Source organism: Anabrus simplex, chromosome 6, assembly GCF_040414725.1.
Source record: "Anabrus simplex isolate iqAnaSimp1 chromosome 6, ASM4041472v1, whole genome shotgun sequence".
In the NCBI taxonomy this organism is placed as follows: Eukaryota; Metazoa; Arthropoda; class Insecta; order Orthoptera; family Tettigoniidae; genus Anabrus; species Anabrus simplex.
Window position 1 is genome coordinate 225,634,658 of NC_090270.1, and position 16,511 is coordinate 225,651,168.

General features: G+C 38.6%; 1 protein-coding gene across 9 annotated transcripts in view; it reads left to right on the forward strand.

Moving 5' to 3' along the window:
• LOC136876361 (galactokinase) overlaps positions 1–16,511 on the forward strand; it is a 323,016-nt gene that overhangs the window by 89,998 nt on the left and 216,507 nt on the right. For all 9 annotated transcript variants that reach the window (XM_068228397.1, XM_068228395.1, XM_068228398.1 and 6 more), the window contains one exon: positions 4,807–4,932. In XM_068228397.1, coding sequence (XP_068084498.1) covers positions 4,807–4,932 — 126 coding nt within the window. The remainder of the gene's footprint in view (positions 1–4,806; positions 4,933–16,511) is intronic.

The window sequence follows — 16,511 nt, forward strand, 5'->3', positions numbered from 1 at the left end:
GAAACTTGAAGCAACATGTCCACGAAACATTCATATGAAGAGAAGCGACTGTGGAAAAATGATACAAGAGCATATGAAATGTTTTCTAACATCAGTCCCTGGTGGATATTTAAGTGAAAACAGCCTATTGCTGTATGATTCCTGGACTTGTCATATAGTATTCATTGAGATGCAAGTTCTCCAAACAAAGATGTTATACTTAAGATATTGTCACTGGAAACAACAACAAAATATTGCCAACCTCTTCTTTTGGTAAAGCTTTATATGAGAAAGACAGCTGATTTTGTAAGACTGTGGTATGAAAAACTACAAGTAAAGTTACATTATTGGCATTCCATCATTAGAAATCACTCTGTGATATACAATCGATTTTCTGGACCAAGTAGGCTACAAGCCTATCTTGCAGTATGCTTGGCAAATGACATTGACATATCCATATCATCGTTTGATATTGGACTGCATGAATGCACAGGGATGTTGAGTATAAAAATGTGGCTTTAGTGAGATGTGCATATTGTTCTCTCCCACTTTGCTTTAACCATTTAATTTAAATCCCATATCTGCACTTTGAAGACTAATAGCAGCACTAACATGATAGTAGAACATGTGTATTTTAAGTAGGGTATCATAATTACTTTAAACAGAGTGTTTGTAACACTGTTGATTAAGAATATAACAATATACATTACTCACAGCATTGAATTGTGTGTGTTTTTCCTCACATTATATTGATATTATGTTTCCTTGCATTGCTCATATTCCTCTCTTATTCAGATGTATTTTGAGGTAGAATGCATTGTTTGGCATGGGAATGACTCAGACTACTGTTATTTTCATGAACCATCTACATTCTGAGGATGTTTTTGTTTGGTTCAGAGCTTTCAAGGGCAAGGGTGGCCCTTGTAAGTGGCTAAAATACAGAACGCTGTCAGAAGTGATACGTAATAACTAGACCTCGGATTTTAGGTGCTAAAATTTGTATTTTAGATGCCTAAAATAGGCTCTCAAATATGTAAAAATAGGTTCTAAAACTATGTTTTAGGCACCTTCACTTTTACATATTTTAATAAGCACTCATCAATTAAAATACCATTTTTATTTTTCTAAATTGATAACAACTCTAAATGCATACAAGTAATAAGACAATAACATGTTAATACAGTATTTCACATACACAATGGTTCATCACATTTTTGAGTTTTTATCTCTAAATAATTAAAACATTTAATTACAAGCACGTTACTGCCCATAATTTGATGCACAGTAAATCACTAGCACTTTTTCTAGTTTTTCTGTTGTGAAACTACACTGCTTGTCTGACAACACTAGCTTGTAGGCTGAGAAAGTTTGCTGAACATCAACAGAGGTTACAGTGCTGTATTTGAATTTTGGTACAAGACATGGGGAGATGTCACATTCAATGTTAGTTTTGCCAATCAAAACATCAGCCACAGCACGAAGCGTTGACAGTCCTGGGTTCTTCTGTAGTACTTTATTAAGCTTGTTCCGAATTCTGTCCCCAGCGGGGCCTGGAGCTAAGCTGACTTTTTCTTTCACCTCTTCTAACAAATCCAGTTGTTCGCAAACAGGTTTCCTAGAAGACTCAAGTGCAGAAATAACAGGGACCAAACAAGTATAATGGAACCTGGTGTAGGCAATTTCTTGAGAAATGGTTACATCTTTTAGAACATTTTTGGCTGAAGTGATGCACATGGCATCTTCATATAGTGCGAGAACAAAACTTCTGATTGCATCAAAATGTTCGCTATAGTACACAGTGGCCTGAAGCCAAGTCCCCCAGTGCATAAGGATGGGTTCTGGTGGCAGTGGAAGATCAGGTATTTCATTGCGGAACAACTGGATTCGTGTGGGAGCCTTTATAAACATTTTCTTAGTGGAGGAGATCATCTTGTTGACTCGAGGAAATTCGGCACGTATCTGCTCAGCCACGCGATTCATGGCATGAGCAAGACAAGTGACGTAAATCAAAGCAGGGTAAAATACTTTCAGCAACTTAACAGCAGCAATCATGTAGGCGGCTGCATCAGTAAATATAAGAAGCACCTTATTTTCGTCCATGTTATTGGGGAAAAGCACCTTGAGACCTTTATTTACAAACTGAGCAACTGTCTCCTGATTGGTTTTAGTTAACTGTCTGCTGCAGATCAAATATGGCGAACATGGCGTGTCGGGATCTAATTTTCCGACTATCAAGTGGGAAATATAACGACCTAGAGTGTCAGTAGTCTCATCGACAGAGATCCAGATGTACAAGTCTCCTATATCTTCCCTTATCCGCGTGACTGTGTCTTTGTAAAGAGTGTCCAGGTAGTTTTTTCTTAAAGTTGATTTAGATGGAATGTTCCGATGACAATATTTTTGTAAAAAACTTTTGAAGGAAGGATTTTCAAGTGAGTTGAAGGGAATATTTGCCGACACAAGAGCTCTGCATAAGTCCACGTGGAATTCATCTTTGCTTCTCTAATTTAGCAATTCTGTTGTTAATAATCTTTGTTTAAGATTTGATTTTCTTTGCAGATTTTCCTGATGTTGAGTCCGCTGGACATGTTGACTAAGATGCGATCGCCTTTCACTGAACACCTAGAAACAACGACAACTATAAATAGTCGCAAATATTGTGTAGACCATGCAAGTATATAGGCCAGATGAAAATATGCACAGAAGACTATTCAAATTCATAGGGCCTTGTAGTGCTTCCTGATCCCTCCTGTAGACAAGCACCCTGGACCTTTAAGTGACGCAGTGGAGGTAATAATTCCATGTGACTATTCCTGTCCTGGTGCAGCCTTTGTAAGACAGACCCTCCAACGAGGCTGGGCGGCATCTGTCATGTACAGGAAACTGCGTGCTTTTGTAGTGGATGATAGTATTGTGTGTGAGTTTCAGGAATGTTTCGGACAGTACAGATACACAGTCCTCGAGCCAGGGAAAATAACCATTTAAGGTTTAAATCTCCGATCCGGCCGGGAATCGAACCCGGAGCCCTCTGAACCGAAGGCGACTATGCTGACCATTCAACCAAGGAGCTGAACACAGAAGAGGTTAATTTAATTAATTTCTTTTCCTGTTTGGTTATGTTCGGTTAGATTATGTTGGCCAACATTTGTGTTACTACCGGTACTGATGCCCGTGCATGGCTGAATTCCATGTTTTTTCCTCCCTACATTTACTGTATGCTTATCAAAAAAAAACCATTGCTGTATATATTTACAATGTATATAATCTGTCATATACTTCCTACAATTGATAAAAGTGCATATCTAATTTTCTTATAATTTCCACCTCGTATTTTTAGGTTCCCTACGGCAGCATGATATTTTAATTTTTCAATACGTTTGTACTATTATTCCTCTTCTAAAACCTGCTTAAAAATTTGCCTTTCTCCGAAATGAATAGACCTTACAGTACCACACAAACATGGACAGTTTTTAACGATTCTATAAACAAAGAATCGAGGGATCGGGATACACTACAATCCTCAGTTCATATTTACTGTTTTACTTTGTTTAGTGTATGTACGCTGAATTGATGTATAAAATGTATAAAACGTAATACAGCAGAAAGATAGAACGCCTACGTATTAAGTACGACCCTTATACCAAAGTACGTACTTCAGAGTGAAATATAAAACAAATTTCACTTAACTCTTTGCTGCAAACGTCGCAGAATATAATTTTTCCATCCAACGTGAAATGGGGAAACTCCTGCAACCACTGTTTAATTAAGGATGTCTTGGAAGCTGCCACTTTCAGCATAATGCACACACTGAGCAAACGGACGCACTGAATGTTTCTCACAGAATGGAATGAAGAGTTCCGTTTCCAGCAGGTCAGTGGATACTGTCTCCCATCTCGTGACACACAGACTAAGGGACAAAGGAAGTATTCACAGCGGGAGGTTCTTAAGGACTGCTGGGGAGTGGTAATTGGCTTACAGCTTCACGTTTTGTCTGAAAAGAATTTCATGAAAATACTATTCAAGATATTGAAAACGAGTCGGCAAATTTAAGTTTCTCAGACTAAATTAAATATAGCAATTATAGGAATATAGGCAAAAATAGGTTCTAATGCCAATTTAGGAATTTTTGGGCACTATAGGACCACAGTTTCTAACCTTTTAAATGCATGAAACATGTAAATACGACTTCATTTTAAGTTATCTCTTAAGAAACAAAATAGGTTTTTGCCTAAACTCCGAGGTCTAGCAATAACAACATTACACATTGCAGAAAAAGATGTTTCATAGGGTTGGATTTGTCATTTGGGAATACCACATTAAGAATGGACATGTGCATGAGATTTATAAAGTAGGCCTAGGGCAATTAATTAAAAAAAAGTTCTAGATAACTGATTGCAGTGGTACAGACATGTTATGAGAACAGATCAAGACATGGTTCATTCCCTATCCATGCAACAAATCATGAGCACACCTAGGCGCACTTGAAATACATGATCAGAAAAGATCTAAAGGCAAGTCTTCTAATCCCTGACATGATGTTGGACAGAACATCTGGAAGAAATAGGATAAGGAGGCCTGGTCCTGTATAGGGAATGGAGCTGGAGTTAAGTTAGTTAGGCAATGTAGAAGGCAGGATTGTGTTTCTGTTATGTTGATGAATAGTGCATCAAGCTGTGGAAGAAAAGAGGAAGAAATTGAGATATTTTATTCATGAAACAAATATGTTAACTACATTATTTTGAAAATATTAGTACCATAATGAGTGTTTCTTGTATTTTTTTCAATATTGTTTTTTTCAAATAATGAGGAATTATGTTGTTTTTTCAGTCTTCATAAAAAAGCGATCAGTTGCCAGGAAGCAGAACATGTTTATGCAGGAATGCCTTGTGGAATAATGGACCAGTTCATTTCTGTGATGGGGAAAGAAAACCATGCATTGTTAATTGATTGTGTGTAAGTATCTTGATATAAAATTCATTTTGAGTCTATATTTAGGTGCAATATGCATATAATGAGTCTCTTCTCATGCATTTCCAGTGACCTTAAGGTAGTAAAATTATGTACCAGTACACTTAGCCTTCAACAAAACCTCTGCTTGCCAGACATTGCCTGTGCAAGCTGTATCAGGGGTACACCTTCTCCGGCCAGTAAAACTGTGCGCCTTCTATAAGGCCATCTATGCAGTTGAACTTGAACTGATGTTATGCAAGATACTTGGGTTTTCAAATGTTAGATGTCTCTACAATGGGTCTAAGTGCCCCTCTGGCGGGATGAAGGATAATTAATACTTAAGGGAAAATTGACTTTTACCATTGGCTAACCTTAGTTTTTGAACATTGTTTTGTTCATGTACCAAAGGTGTCTACATGTTTGCTGCTTCCTTCTTCAATAGCTTTCACCCAATCAGAAAATTGTAAATATTTCCACTAGCCAATTAAAATTGGGGGGTGTGTACTGAAATCCAGCCTATCTGTAAAGAGTTCTGGAAACTTTCCCTTGAAATACTATAAAATCTGGGCGCTTTAAGGCCGTATTGTCATCTTCATCGCTCCAGTTTAGTGAGTGCAGCCTGTTCTTCGGGGGCAGGGGCCGCATTCGGCATTCGGAAGGCCCAGCAACTCAAGGTAATGGCAGAATTTTCTTAACATGTGATAGTGCCAGCAGATAGCTTGAGGGGAAGGTTTCAAACCTCTTTTATTTTATGTAAATTTCTAAATCTGGTGGTTTGAATGTAGAATTTTTGGCTGGTCTGAGGACTCTGTTCTATTCCCTATTGGGAAATATGTAATGCAAGGGATCAAAGAGTGATTACCCTCTGCTGATTCCCATTCAACTTGGTATGGGATGACTGAAGTTTCTATCATCTAAAAATTTTAACACTCTTTTGGTATTTAATCTTCTCCTTTAGTCACCCCGGTGTAGAATAGGCTTAGCCTCTGTATCTTTGGGCCATAAGCCCACTTAGGGTTTTAAAATACTTCTAGGAGGTGTACAAGTGTTTTGCCTCCTAGCTTTTTGTTCATGGCCAATCATGTTCAACCTTTTCTTTTTACATTAAGGCCATTTAGTATGGGTACTCATCGCCGCTGTTTATGTTTCTGGAACAGAAAATGAAGAACTGTTGAGCAGAAGATAAGCCCAAAACAGGACTAAGTGACTGTAAACCTTATTTGAAGATTGTCAGGTATAACCTTGTGCGCTGTAAGAAATTTATGCCTCTGAGAGGCTGGACTGTATTAACTTTGGAGCTCAGACTCATAGGCTATGTAAGTTAGTGGAACAAACATGCTCTTATAAAATAGTGTATCTGTTTCAGAGCTATAATGCTCATCCCTTCGTATATTATCATGTTGATAATTTTCTCTAGTTTTGTACCTGATTTTTGGACTATAAGTCATTGTTGTTGGAGCTGACAAGCTCATTATTATATTGTTATTGTTTATTCAGATCTTCTACCTATCAAATTTAAATTTTAAACTAAAAAAAAAAGAATTTAACTTTTGAATTTTGTTGTGCTAAGTTCTACTCTTGTTAATTCCTTGCCCACCCATTCACCCCAGCCACTTCTTACACCTCTGACCGACAATATTTTTGTAACACAAGCCACTGAACTCAGATGATATTTATACTGAAGGGTGTTGGGGGAAAACAAGGAATGTCCAACGAATGCATGTTTGAGAAGTAATAAATTTAAGATTCACAAGTCTGCCGTTTCTATTCTGTGTGGATTAGGTGCAGACAACAACATTTTCACTAAAGCAGTATTAGTATTCAATGTAGTAATACATGAAAAGTACTAGAGTGTGTTACATAAAAACTAACATAACATACAAATATGTTGGTTGAAAACAAGGAATGTCCAAAGTCAGTTATAACGAGGGATCACTGACATCACACGTTTAATGTTAGTTAATGTAATACTGCATAGAACTATTCCTTCGGAGGATTCTGTTTGGATATTCCACTCTTTCCGGCAGCAGTCTTGTTGGATGGAGCATGAGGTAGGTCAAGGTAGAACATCTTATTGGCTTCAACCAAGCAAAACTTGGACAGGAATTTAACATCTTTGTACTTTTCATCACTGATTGGGAGCAATTCAAAGTAAGATTGAAGAGGCAGTTCAAATTCATGGTGAATATGTAAAAAATGTGAGTTTCCTTCCGCAGATGTGCTTTTTGCTTGTGTGACTGTTCGGATGGGGTCTTTGTACATTTCCCCGTTGTAGTTACTTTGATGCAGAATAAGTCGTGGGTGATCATCAGTGCTCATAATTCCCTTCATTTTTTGCATTGGAAACGGGCAAGCTCTTACATACTTATATTTGAAGAATTCTGTCCATTGCTTCACATGTTGCTGTTGCACAGAGATTACAGTAAATGGTTGAGGTTTACAGCGAGCAGAGTAATGTTTTCTTCCCAGTCCTTGGAAACTTTCATTCGCTTTCTTGTGTCGATAAGTCCCATGTCTTTGTCGCATTCTAAGAAGGAGTGCCCACGCACTGGAAAAGTTACCTCCACTGATTTCAAAATTCTGACTACATTAACCATGTAATGTATGAAACGTACAAGTGTATAATTCTTGTTCTGGCCACCCACCCCGTCACAAAAAATATGCAAGTGCTATACATTTCTCGGGAGAAAATGAACAATAAAGTCAAACAGAAAAGAACAAACTTCATCGGAGCCCTTTTTAAAGATATACTCTGGATAAGTGTAAAAGTAGGAATTACCATTTGACAATACGTGAATGTTAAAAGTGTTCATTGACAACTGCCTACGATAGTAGACGTCATTAGTTGTAATGTTAGGTAGGGACATGTTTTTCCCGTAATCTAAGGTAATGGCTTCAAAAGCTGTGGATGTTCGGGCTTTCTTACGTTCGCTTGTCTTTCTTCTGTAAAAACTTTCAGCCTTACGCAGATGAAGTTCCTTGTCTCTGTTAAGAACTGTAATTTCAGCTTCATTGCCTTCATGTTCAGCAACTTTCAGCTTTGCTGTAAATTCATCACACTGGCTGCAAGTATCGCTACGGGGATATCTAATACTGATGTTGAAATCTCTTCGGAATATGTCCTTGTATGTCTGGTAAGACACTTTCTTGCTTGGGTACTTCTCCAGAAACATGTTGAACATTCTCTTAATGTTTAGTTCTTCGGAAAGGTACACTCTACTGTGGTTATCTTTTCTGCTGTAGTGACTCTGTCTGGCTTTAAAAGAGTTAATGTGGTTATGAATAATGTCACTGGTAGTCAGGCTTAATGTCCTATAGTTTACCCCACCACGCTTGTCTTTTGGTGAATATCCAGTTTCCTTCAACGACTTTTGCAAATATTCCAATTTACCTTTACTGATACCGTGAACTGCTATAAAGAACTTACAGCAAACTGAGACTTCTCTCACATGTTCATTTCCTTTCACTTTTATCCGGTAACTGTAAGCACAGTCATGAAACTTTGCTTCTGCTTCTGGATTCTTAGACTGACGTCTCTGAACCACCTTAACAAATATTAGGCTGCACAAGTATGAATTTTGTTCATCATGTGACGTCATACTATTAAATTGTGTTAAAATATCTCTCCTGTCATCTTCTCCCACTGTACCCATACATTTAAGTCTCTTACAGTAACAAAATGTACCGTGTTCATGGGATCCCAAACGTATTTTCTTCATTACCTCGTACATTCTTCCTTGCTTCTTCCGTTTGTAGCTAGGCTTTGCGTCCCTTTCATCCGCAGATGTTGATGATGTTGAAGACATAATGTATCACACGTTAAACCTTTTAAACCTCCGAACTAGATACTACTCGACACAGAACTAATCAAAATAAGAGACTAACTCACGAACACACATAACCTATTGTAACATTCACACCATCTTAATGTTTACACTGCATGTTCAGTGCCAACACAGAAGTGTCTAGGACATTTCCTGTTTTCTCGCAATCTGCCATGGACAGTCCTTGTTTTTTCCCAACGTGCTGATTTTAAAACAATAAGCGCATGACCTCTCTCGTTTTCTCCCTGAACTAATTCACCACTGTTAAGTACACAACTATCGCCACCAGATGGCATTATAATCTTCAAAACATCAATTTTGTGACATTCCTTGTTTTCTCCCGACACCCTTCTACTGTTTTGGCTGATTATACAAATAAATAATAATAATAAAGAATGAAATTTAAAGCTTAGTAAAAAAACTTAGATCCAACAAATGCATCACAGCACAAAATGTAAACAAACAGGTTAGGAAACATGACAACTACAGAATGGATGTGGAAAGCAGCATGGAACCCTGAGAGGTAATGGAACATAGCCTTTTGCTATGAAAGAAAATGGAGAGAGTAATTGTCCTTGGATTACAACATTTATTTTAAAAAAGGAAACAAATCAAAAACTCCAAATTGAAAGAACTTTACAAAGACAAATTAAGAGTTATTAAGCATGCCTGCAGACATGCACACTATACTAAAAGAAATTTAATCACTGAATTTGAAATTATAGAAACACTAATCCGACGATAAATGTCAATTAAAATGAGGGCTAGTCCCAATCTACACAAATATAGAAATGAAACCAAACACAGACGTACAGTAAACTTGCATCACTATCTAAAACTCTTCAGGTAATGTGCACAGATTTTCTGTACTTATGCAAGGTGACACAAATACCGGAAGGCAAACCGGAGGGATAATTACATGATACCAAGTTAAGAAAAAGGGTATTGCCTCTGAACAAATGGTATATAATCTTAGCTGAAAAGCTAAGCCATTTTGACAAATTTAGCGGTGCACATGAAACTTGAGAGTAAATTCCTGCATAAGGAAAAGATAAATTTTCACATTTGAGTGAAGTTAAAAACCAAAATAAACATAGAAACAGTGCTTACCCTGAAGCCGGGTTTCCCTTGAGTAGACCGAACGATAAGCACGTCCGCTCGCTAAGGTTGTCAGATGATCCAAGACACAGAAGCTCCATTACTGCCCCTGAAGGAGCAGGGTAAGATCAAGAAACAGGAAATGATGCAACCACCAAAGAGGACCAGTCAGAATACAGAATTCACCTTCAACTTTCACATTCACCAATTACATTTACTCTTATTTTCTCCAACCAAAAGTCTCTTCTTTCTTGCTGACACAGTAATAATAAATGTTTGAGAAGAGTCTTCGTTTACGCTACACGAAACACGCTTCCAGAACTGTGTCTGTAGTACAGTACAGGGTGACACATAATTGGATCAAAAATAAAAATATTAAAATTTACAGATTAATGATAATTTTGATACAACCCATAAATAAGAGTTTCTAAAACAGATTTTAAAATGATCTGGTTAGATCCAGGTTTATGAGATCGAAACAGTTCTTCCAAGTCCAAATGTCCAAACAGAATAAAATTTTATACAACAAAAAATAATTTTTAATACAATAAAATAAGAATATGGCATGGATCAAAAAACACACAACTTACTTAGGTTAACACTAACAAACACCATATCCAAAGTGAAATTTCGAGGAGAGATCAGCAAACCCTTCCAGATAAAAACAGGTCTGAGACAGGGTGACAGCTTATCCCCAACACTCTTCAACGTGGTTCTAGATAAGGTCATGAAAACACTGTGGAAACATAATGACTCAGGTGCTATAATAGGTAGTAAAAATAAACGTGTCAAACCCAAGTGTTTGGCCTTTGCTGATGATTTGGCACTCTTCGCTGAGACAGAACAGGAAGCAATAACACAGATAAAAGAACTACAGGAGATAGCCGAGAAAACAGGTTTAAAAATCTCCTTCATGAAAACAGAGATGATGAGCACGGACAGGAATTATGTGAAGAGAACAATGAAGACGAAATATGGCGAAGTGAAGGTCACAAAGCAGTTTAAATACCTGGGAGAAATTATCAGCAGCAACGGGATGGATAAAGAGGCCATGGAAAATAGAAGACTTAAGTTGGAAAGGCTAAACATTGCCACCAAAGCCATTTACAACAGAAAGAATCTTTCCATCAATGCGAAACTAAGACATTATGATTCTGTGGTAAAACCAGTGATCGCCCTGAAAATGGTTTTCCGTGGTTTCCCATTTTCACACCAGGCAAATGCTGGGGCTGTACCTTAATTAAGGCCACGGCCGCTTCCTTCCAACTCCTAGGCCTTTCCTATCCCATCGTCGCCATAAGACCTGTCTGTGTCGGTGCGACGTAAAGCCCCTAGCAAAAAAAAACCAGTGGTTCTGTATGGGGTGGAAACAGCAACACTAACGAACCTGGAAAAACTACTAAAGATTGAAAGGAGAATATTGAGGAGGATTTACGGCCCAAGGGTGGTAGAGGGAAACTACAGATTACGCTCAAATAAGGAGATATACAAAAGAACAGAAGACCTGGAAACAACAATAAGGAAAAGACGGCTGCGATTCTATGGACACATGGTCAGAATGGATCCAACTAGGTTAAATAAACAAATTTTTAATAAAATATACTACTTGAAGAGCCAGGGGGTATATGCCAAGCAGATGAAGGAAGAACTCAAGAGGTTAAGAATTGCAGATGAAGAATGTCGTGATAGAGACCAATTCAGGCAAAGACTTTCCAACATAAAAGTTCTGGTTGAAGAAAAGAAAGAGCGCAGAGGGGGAAGATGGACTGAAGAGAGAAGAGCGCAACATTCTGAAAGAATGAAGGCACTGTGGAGAAAGAGGAAGGAAGAAGGGATGATTAGAAGGAAGTGAAGTGGTATTGGCGTGGTCCTAAGTTTGGCTGGTTCGCAAGAAAGAAAGAAAATAAGAAATTTCAGTCCATTCCCACTGTTGTCTTTATACTGCCACATCATCCACCTCACAAACTCGACAAAAATTTCACTTTAATTGGAGGGTTTGCCACACAACACACAATTTTTATGCCATTCACCATAGGAACGTCAATACGCATCCACTTCCTTTTTTCTTTCGGATATCACTGATTTAGGTAGCCGTCGACACCAGCCTCAGATTAGCCTCCTCCGGACATCGGGCCAGTGTCTTCTTAGCACATCTTGACAGCCATTTTTTGCGCAAATGCAACAAAAATAAATACAGAGGAAGTCTATTTCGTCATCATAGGAATTTCATAGCCTTCTAACATGGTAATCTCTATATCAAGTGTGACGGTTTTTAACTTCAGTTCTAATTCCGCTTGTAGATTACCAAGATGTCTGCTCTTAATTCAGTTATATGTGTTGTAATTGCTGTTCTATAGTCAATTCAGTTATTTCTCATATCTTAAATATTTCTTTCTTGGTAGCTATCAATGGTTATCCCTTGCCAATTAGAAGTTGTGACGTAAGCTTTTCTCGATATCTTTCTTATGAACTTGCCACTTTATTTTCAGCCTTTATTTTCTGCGTTCTTCAGTTAAATTATGTGAAGTAAATCTTCTTCTTTAAATTTTTTAAAGATTCTCTTCAAGTCTTGATCTGCTGCTCACGATGTATGTCTATCTCAATACGATCATTGACTCGGTTTTCTGTTTCAATTTGCAGTTTTCTTTAATAGTAGTGCTGTAACAATTCCAGGCTTTACTTTGTCTTATTCACTGCCACCTTGATCTTTCCTGCCTTGATCACACCATACATCATATTTTATTGACGTAGATGATTGAGTTTATGTGCCGTATTTACTCATGTCATGGCAATTGCATCCATTTTAGTTCCAATAAGCTATCAATTTAGGACAGTGAACTGGTACAACAGTTAATCAAGAAAATTGGAGCACAGGACAAATACAGAAAGAGAAAGGAACCCAATAGATCATATAAGATATAGAAAGGACCAAACATTTGCAAATCTGGTCATATGCAGATAGTCATATCGTAAGCAACACATACAGTCACATGCAAATTAATCACAACACAACTATAACATACACATTTGTTTTTGCTCTTATTCAACTTTTATTTATGGCGTGTGGCCTCCAGAGAGACCTGGTGCAGGTCGTTCGATTTGACGCCCGTAGGTGATCTGCTTGTTGTGATGAGGATGAAATGACGATGGCAGCACATACACCCAGTCCCCATGCCAGGGGAATTAAACAATTATGGTTAAAATTCCCAAGCCTGTTGGGAATCAAACCTGGGCCCCCAGTATCCAAAGGCCAGCACACTAACCATTTAGCCATGGAGACTTATTCAACTAATATATACCTTTATTGTTTGTTAATAGTTAATATGTCCTTCTTTCTGTTTTATAAGTTGCATTACATTTGGTCTGGATTCCACAAGTTTTGAGCACATATTTTGAAGTATCATAGAGGAAATGAGATAGAAATCGAAGAGCGAGCACAGAAATATCGGACCAAGAAGTAAAACAACTAATCCAAGCAGAAAAGAGAGTGCTGGGATGACTTTACTGCCAGGATAGAGGAAGACTGCCATGGAAGCCATGGAAGTGGTAAAATGTAAAAGACTTGAATATGGAAACATCCTTGCGCTGGAAACAAATGATGGTAGTTTGATAAGAACAGAGGAAGGAATCAGAGATGAAATGAAGAAGTACTTTCAGCATGTTGTGAAATGGAGGTGGAGGTACCACCACCACCACCTGTAGAAATCCAGAAAAACTAATCCCCATTAACATGGCTTGAAGTTGAAACAGTACTAAAGAACATGTGATACGGCAAATCCTTGGGCTTCAGTGATCTCACTTCAGATAAAGTCAGCTGGAATACCAGGCTTAAATGGCTATATAGAGTTCTCTCACTGATTTGGGAAGAAAACAAAATTCCGAAAGAATGGAGAAAAGGAATCATCATCCCACTGTTTAAAAAGGGAAACAGACGGAAATATGTAAACTATAGGGGCATAATGTTGTTGTCACATGCCCTGAAGCTGTTGGACAAGATCATCGAAATGAGAATTAGGAAGTTAGTGGAACTTTTGATTGAGGAAGAACAACACAGATTCAAGAAAGATCGAAGTGCTAATGAATCTCATTTTTGCCGTAAGAATGCTTTCTTAAAAGTACTGGAAACGTGGAGAGAATCATGTGATTAAATTTTTGGACATTGAAAAGGCCTATCACAGGGTCCCTTGGAACAAGATCTGGGAATGCCTGGAAGACTTTGGTGCCAAAGTACCTGACTGACAAAGTGAAGATGCTATACCAGAATTGCTACAGCTGTGTTCAGGTAGGCAGTGGATGATCAGAATGGTTTGAGACAAAGTGAGGTGTCCTACAAGGAAGTGCTCTTATTACCACTCTTGTTCATAATAGTAATGGACAAGATCATAAAGTTTATCAAGAAAATGGACAACAGACTAAAAACCCTGGTATTTGCTGATGATGCACTGTTGTGGAGAGAAACTGAAGCTGAAGTACAGAAAAACTGACTTTGTAGAACAACATGTTCAATAAATTTGAGATGAATATAAACAAAACAAAGACAGTAGAAATGACTATCAACAGGAAAGGAACAAACTCAAACCTCTTTTTGAAAGGAGCAAAACTAGAATCAGTTTCTCACTTCAAATACCTTGGAAGCATAATCATTATAGACAGCACTGTCAAGCAGAAAATACTCAGCAGGACACAGAAAGCATAAAACTTTTACAGTCAGATCAGAAATGTACTCTGGGACTGAAAAATAGTGGAAAAAGCAAAAACAACCCTGTACCACACCTGCTTTGTACCGATTCTCACATGGGAATACAGAAACGAACCTTTAGTGACATACAACACCCAGGCTCCTTGTATGAGTGTAGAAGTGTAGATTTTTGAAATCAGGATTTCTCTTCATACCTAGGAAATTGCTGCAAATCCATTTGAAATGTTTCCAAGCTGCTTGCTCTTTGTCATAGTATTGAAGAAAGCTTCATCTTTAAGGATTTCTTGGATTTGAGGCACAACAAAGATACCTTCCTTTAATTTTACTTTGCTAATTCGAGGAAATTTGTCTCTCAGAAATTGTAATCCTTCTTACTTTGTCTTCGCCATTGTCTTTACTATGCACTTTATCACAATTTTCTACACTGATCAACCAGAACATTTTGACCACCTACTTAATAGCTGGTATGCCCACCTTTGGCATGGAAAACAGCAGTAATGTGTGTCTGCATGGAAGCAATGAGGCTTTGGTAGGTCGCTGGAGGGAGTTGGGACCACATCTGCACACACAAGTCACCTAATTCCCATAAATTCCAGGGAGGAGGGAAATGAGCTATGAGGCCACGTTCAATCACATCCCAGATTTGTTCGATCGGGTTAAGATCTGGCGAGTTGGGGGTACCAGTACATCAATTGTAACTTGCCACTGTGTTCCTCGAACCACTCCATCACACCCCTGGCCTTGTGACATGGCACATTATGTTGTAGAAAAATGCCACTACCATTCAGATACATGATCACCATGAAGGGGTGTACGTGGTACTTTTCTGGCCATCATGGTACCTTGCACGAGCTCCACTGAACCCATGATGTCCCCATGAATGTTCCCCAGGACACAATTGAGCCGGCGCCAACTTGTCTCCGTCTTGCAGTACAAGTGTCTAGGAACTATTCCCCTGGAAGACGACAGATTCGCACTCTCCCTTCAGCATGATGAAGAAGGTATCAGGATTCATTAGACCATGCAACGCTCTACCACTGCCCCAGCGTCCAGTGACGATGGTCACGTGCCCATTTCTGTCGTAGTTGCTGATGTCATTGTATTAACATTGGCACATGCATGGGTCATCGGCTGCGGACGTTCATCCTTAGGAGTGTTCGGTGCACTGTGTGTTCACACACACTTGTATTCCGCCCAGCATTAAAGTCTGGTGTTAGTTCCACCACAGTTCACCGCCTGTCCTATTTTACCAGTTTACCCAGCCTGTGACGTCTGACATCTGTAATGAGGGGTGACCCCTCAACCCCTCGATATTCGGACATTGTTTCACCTTGGTTTCGCCAGTTGTTGAAGACACTCACCACAGCACTCCTCGAACACCCAACAAGTCATGCAGTTTCCAAAATGTTCGTGCCGAGCCTCCGAGCCATCACATTCTGCCCTTGGTCAAACTCAGATAGATGGCGCGCCTTCCCCATTCTACACACAGACAGCACACTCACTGATACTATATGCACCGTGAGTGTGGGTGACAAGCAGTCATTCCTCGTCAGGTGACGCTGCTATCGCCTGGACGGGTTTATATCGATAGTACGTAGGTGGTCATAATGTTCTGGCTGATCATTGTATGTATAGATGGAAGAAATATCCTCTTGTATTCGCAAGGAAGTTGGTATTTAACAGAATGATCTCCTGGAGCATAAATGTTCCTTAGTTCCCAGTCGTTCTTTATGTAATGCTGATTGTCATTGTGGCTATCCTAAAGGCATAAGAAACAGTATCCTTTTGTGAAGCCAGGTTGCATGCCCATTAACTTGCCAATAACCTTGAAATCTCCACAGATATTCCACTATTAACCTTTTAAGTGCTGAGTTACCAGTTGACTGTTCGGTACCTCAGTGCTGAGTTTTTTCATTCGCATGTAAAAAAAATTGTAGAAGCCTCAGTTTTTAACTTATCAG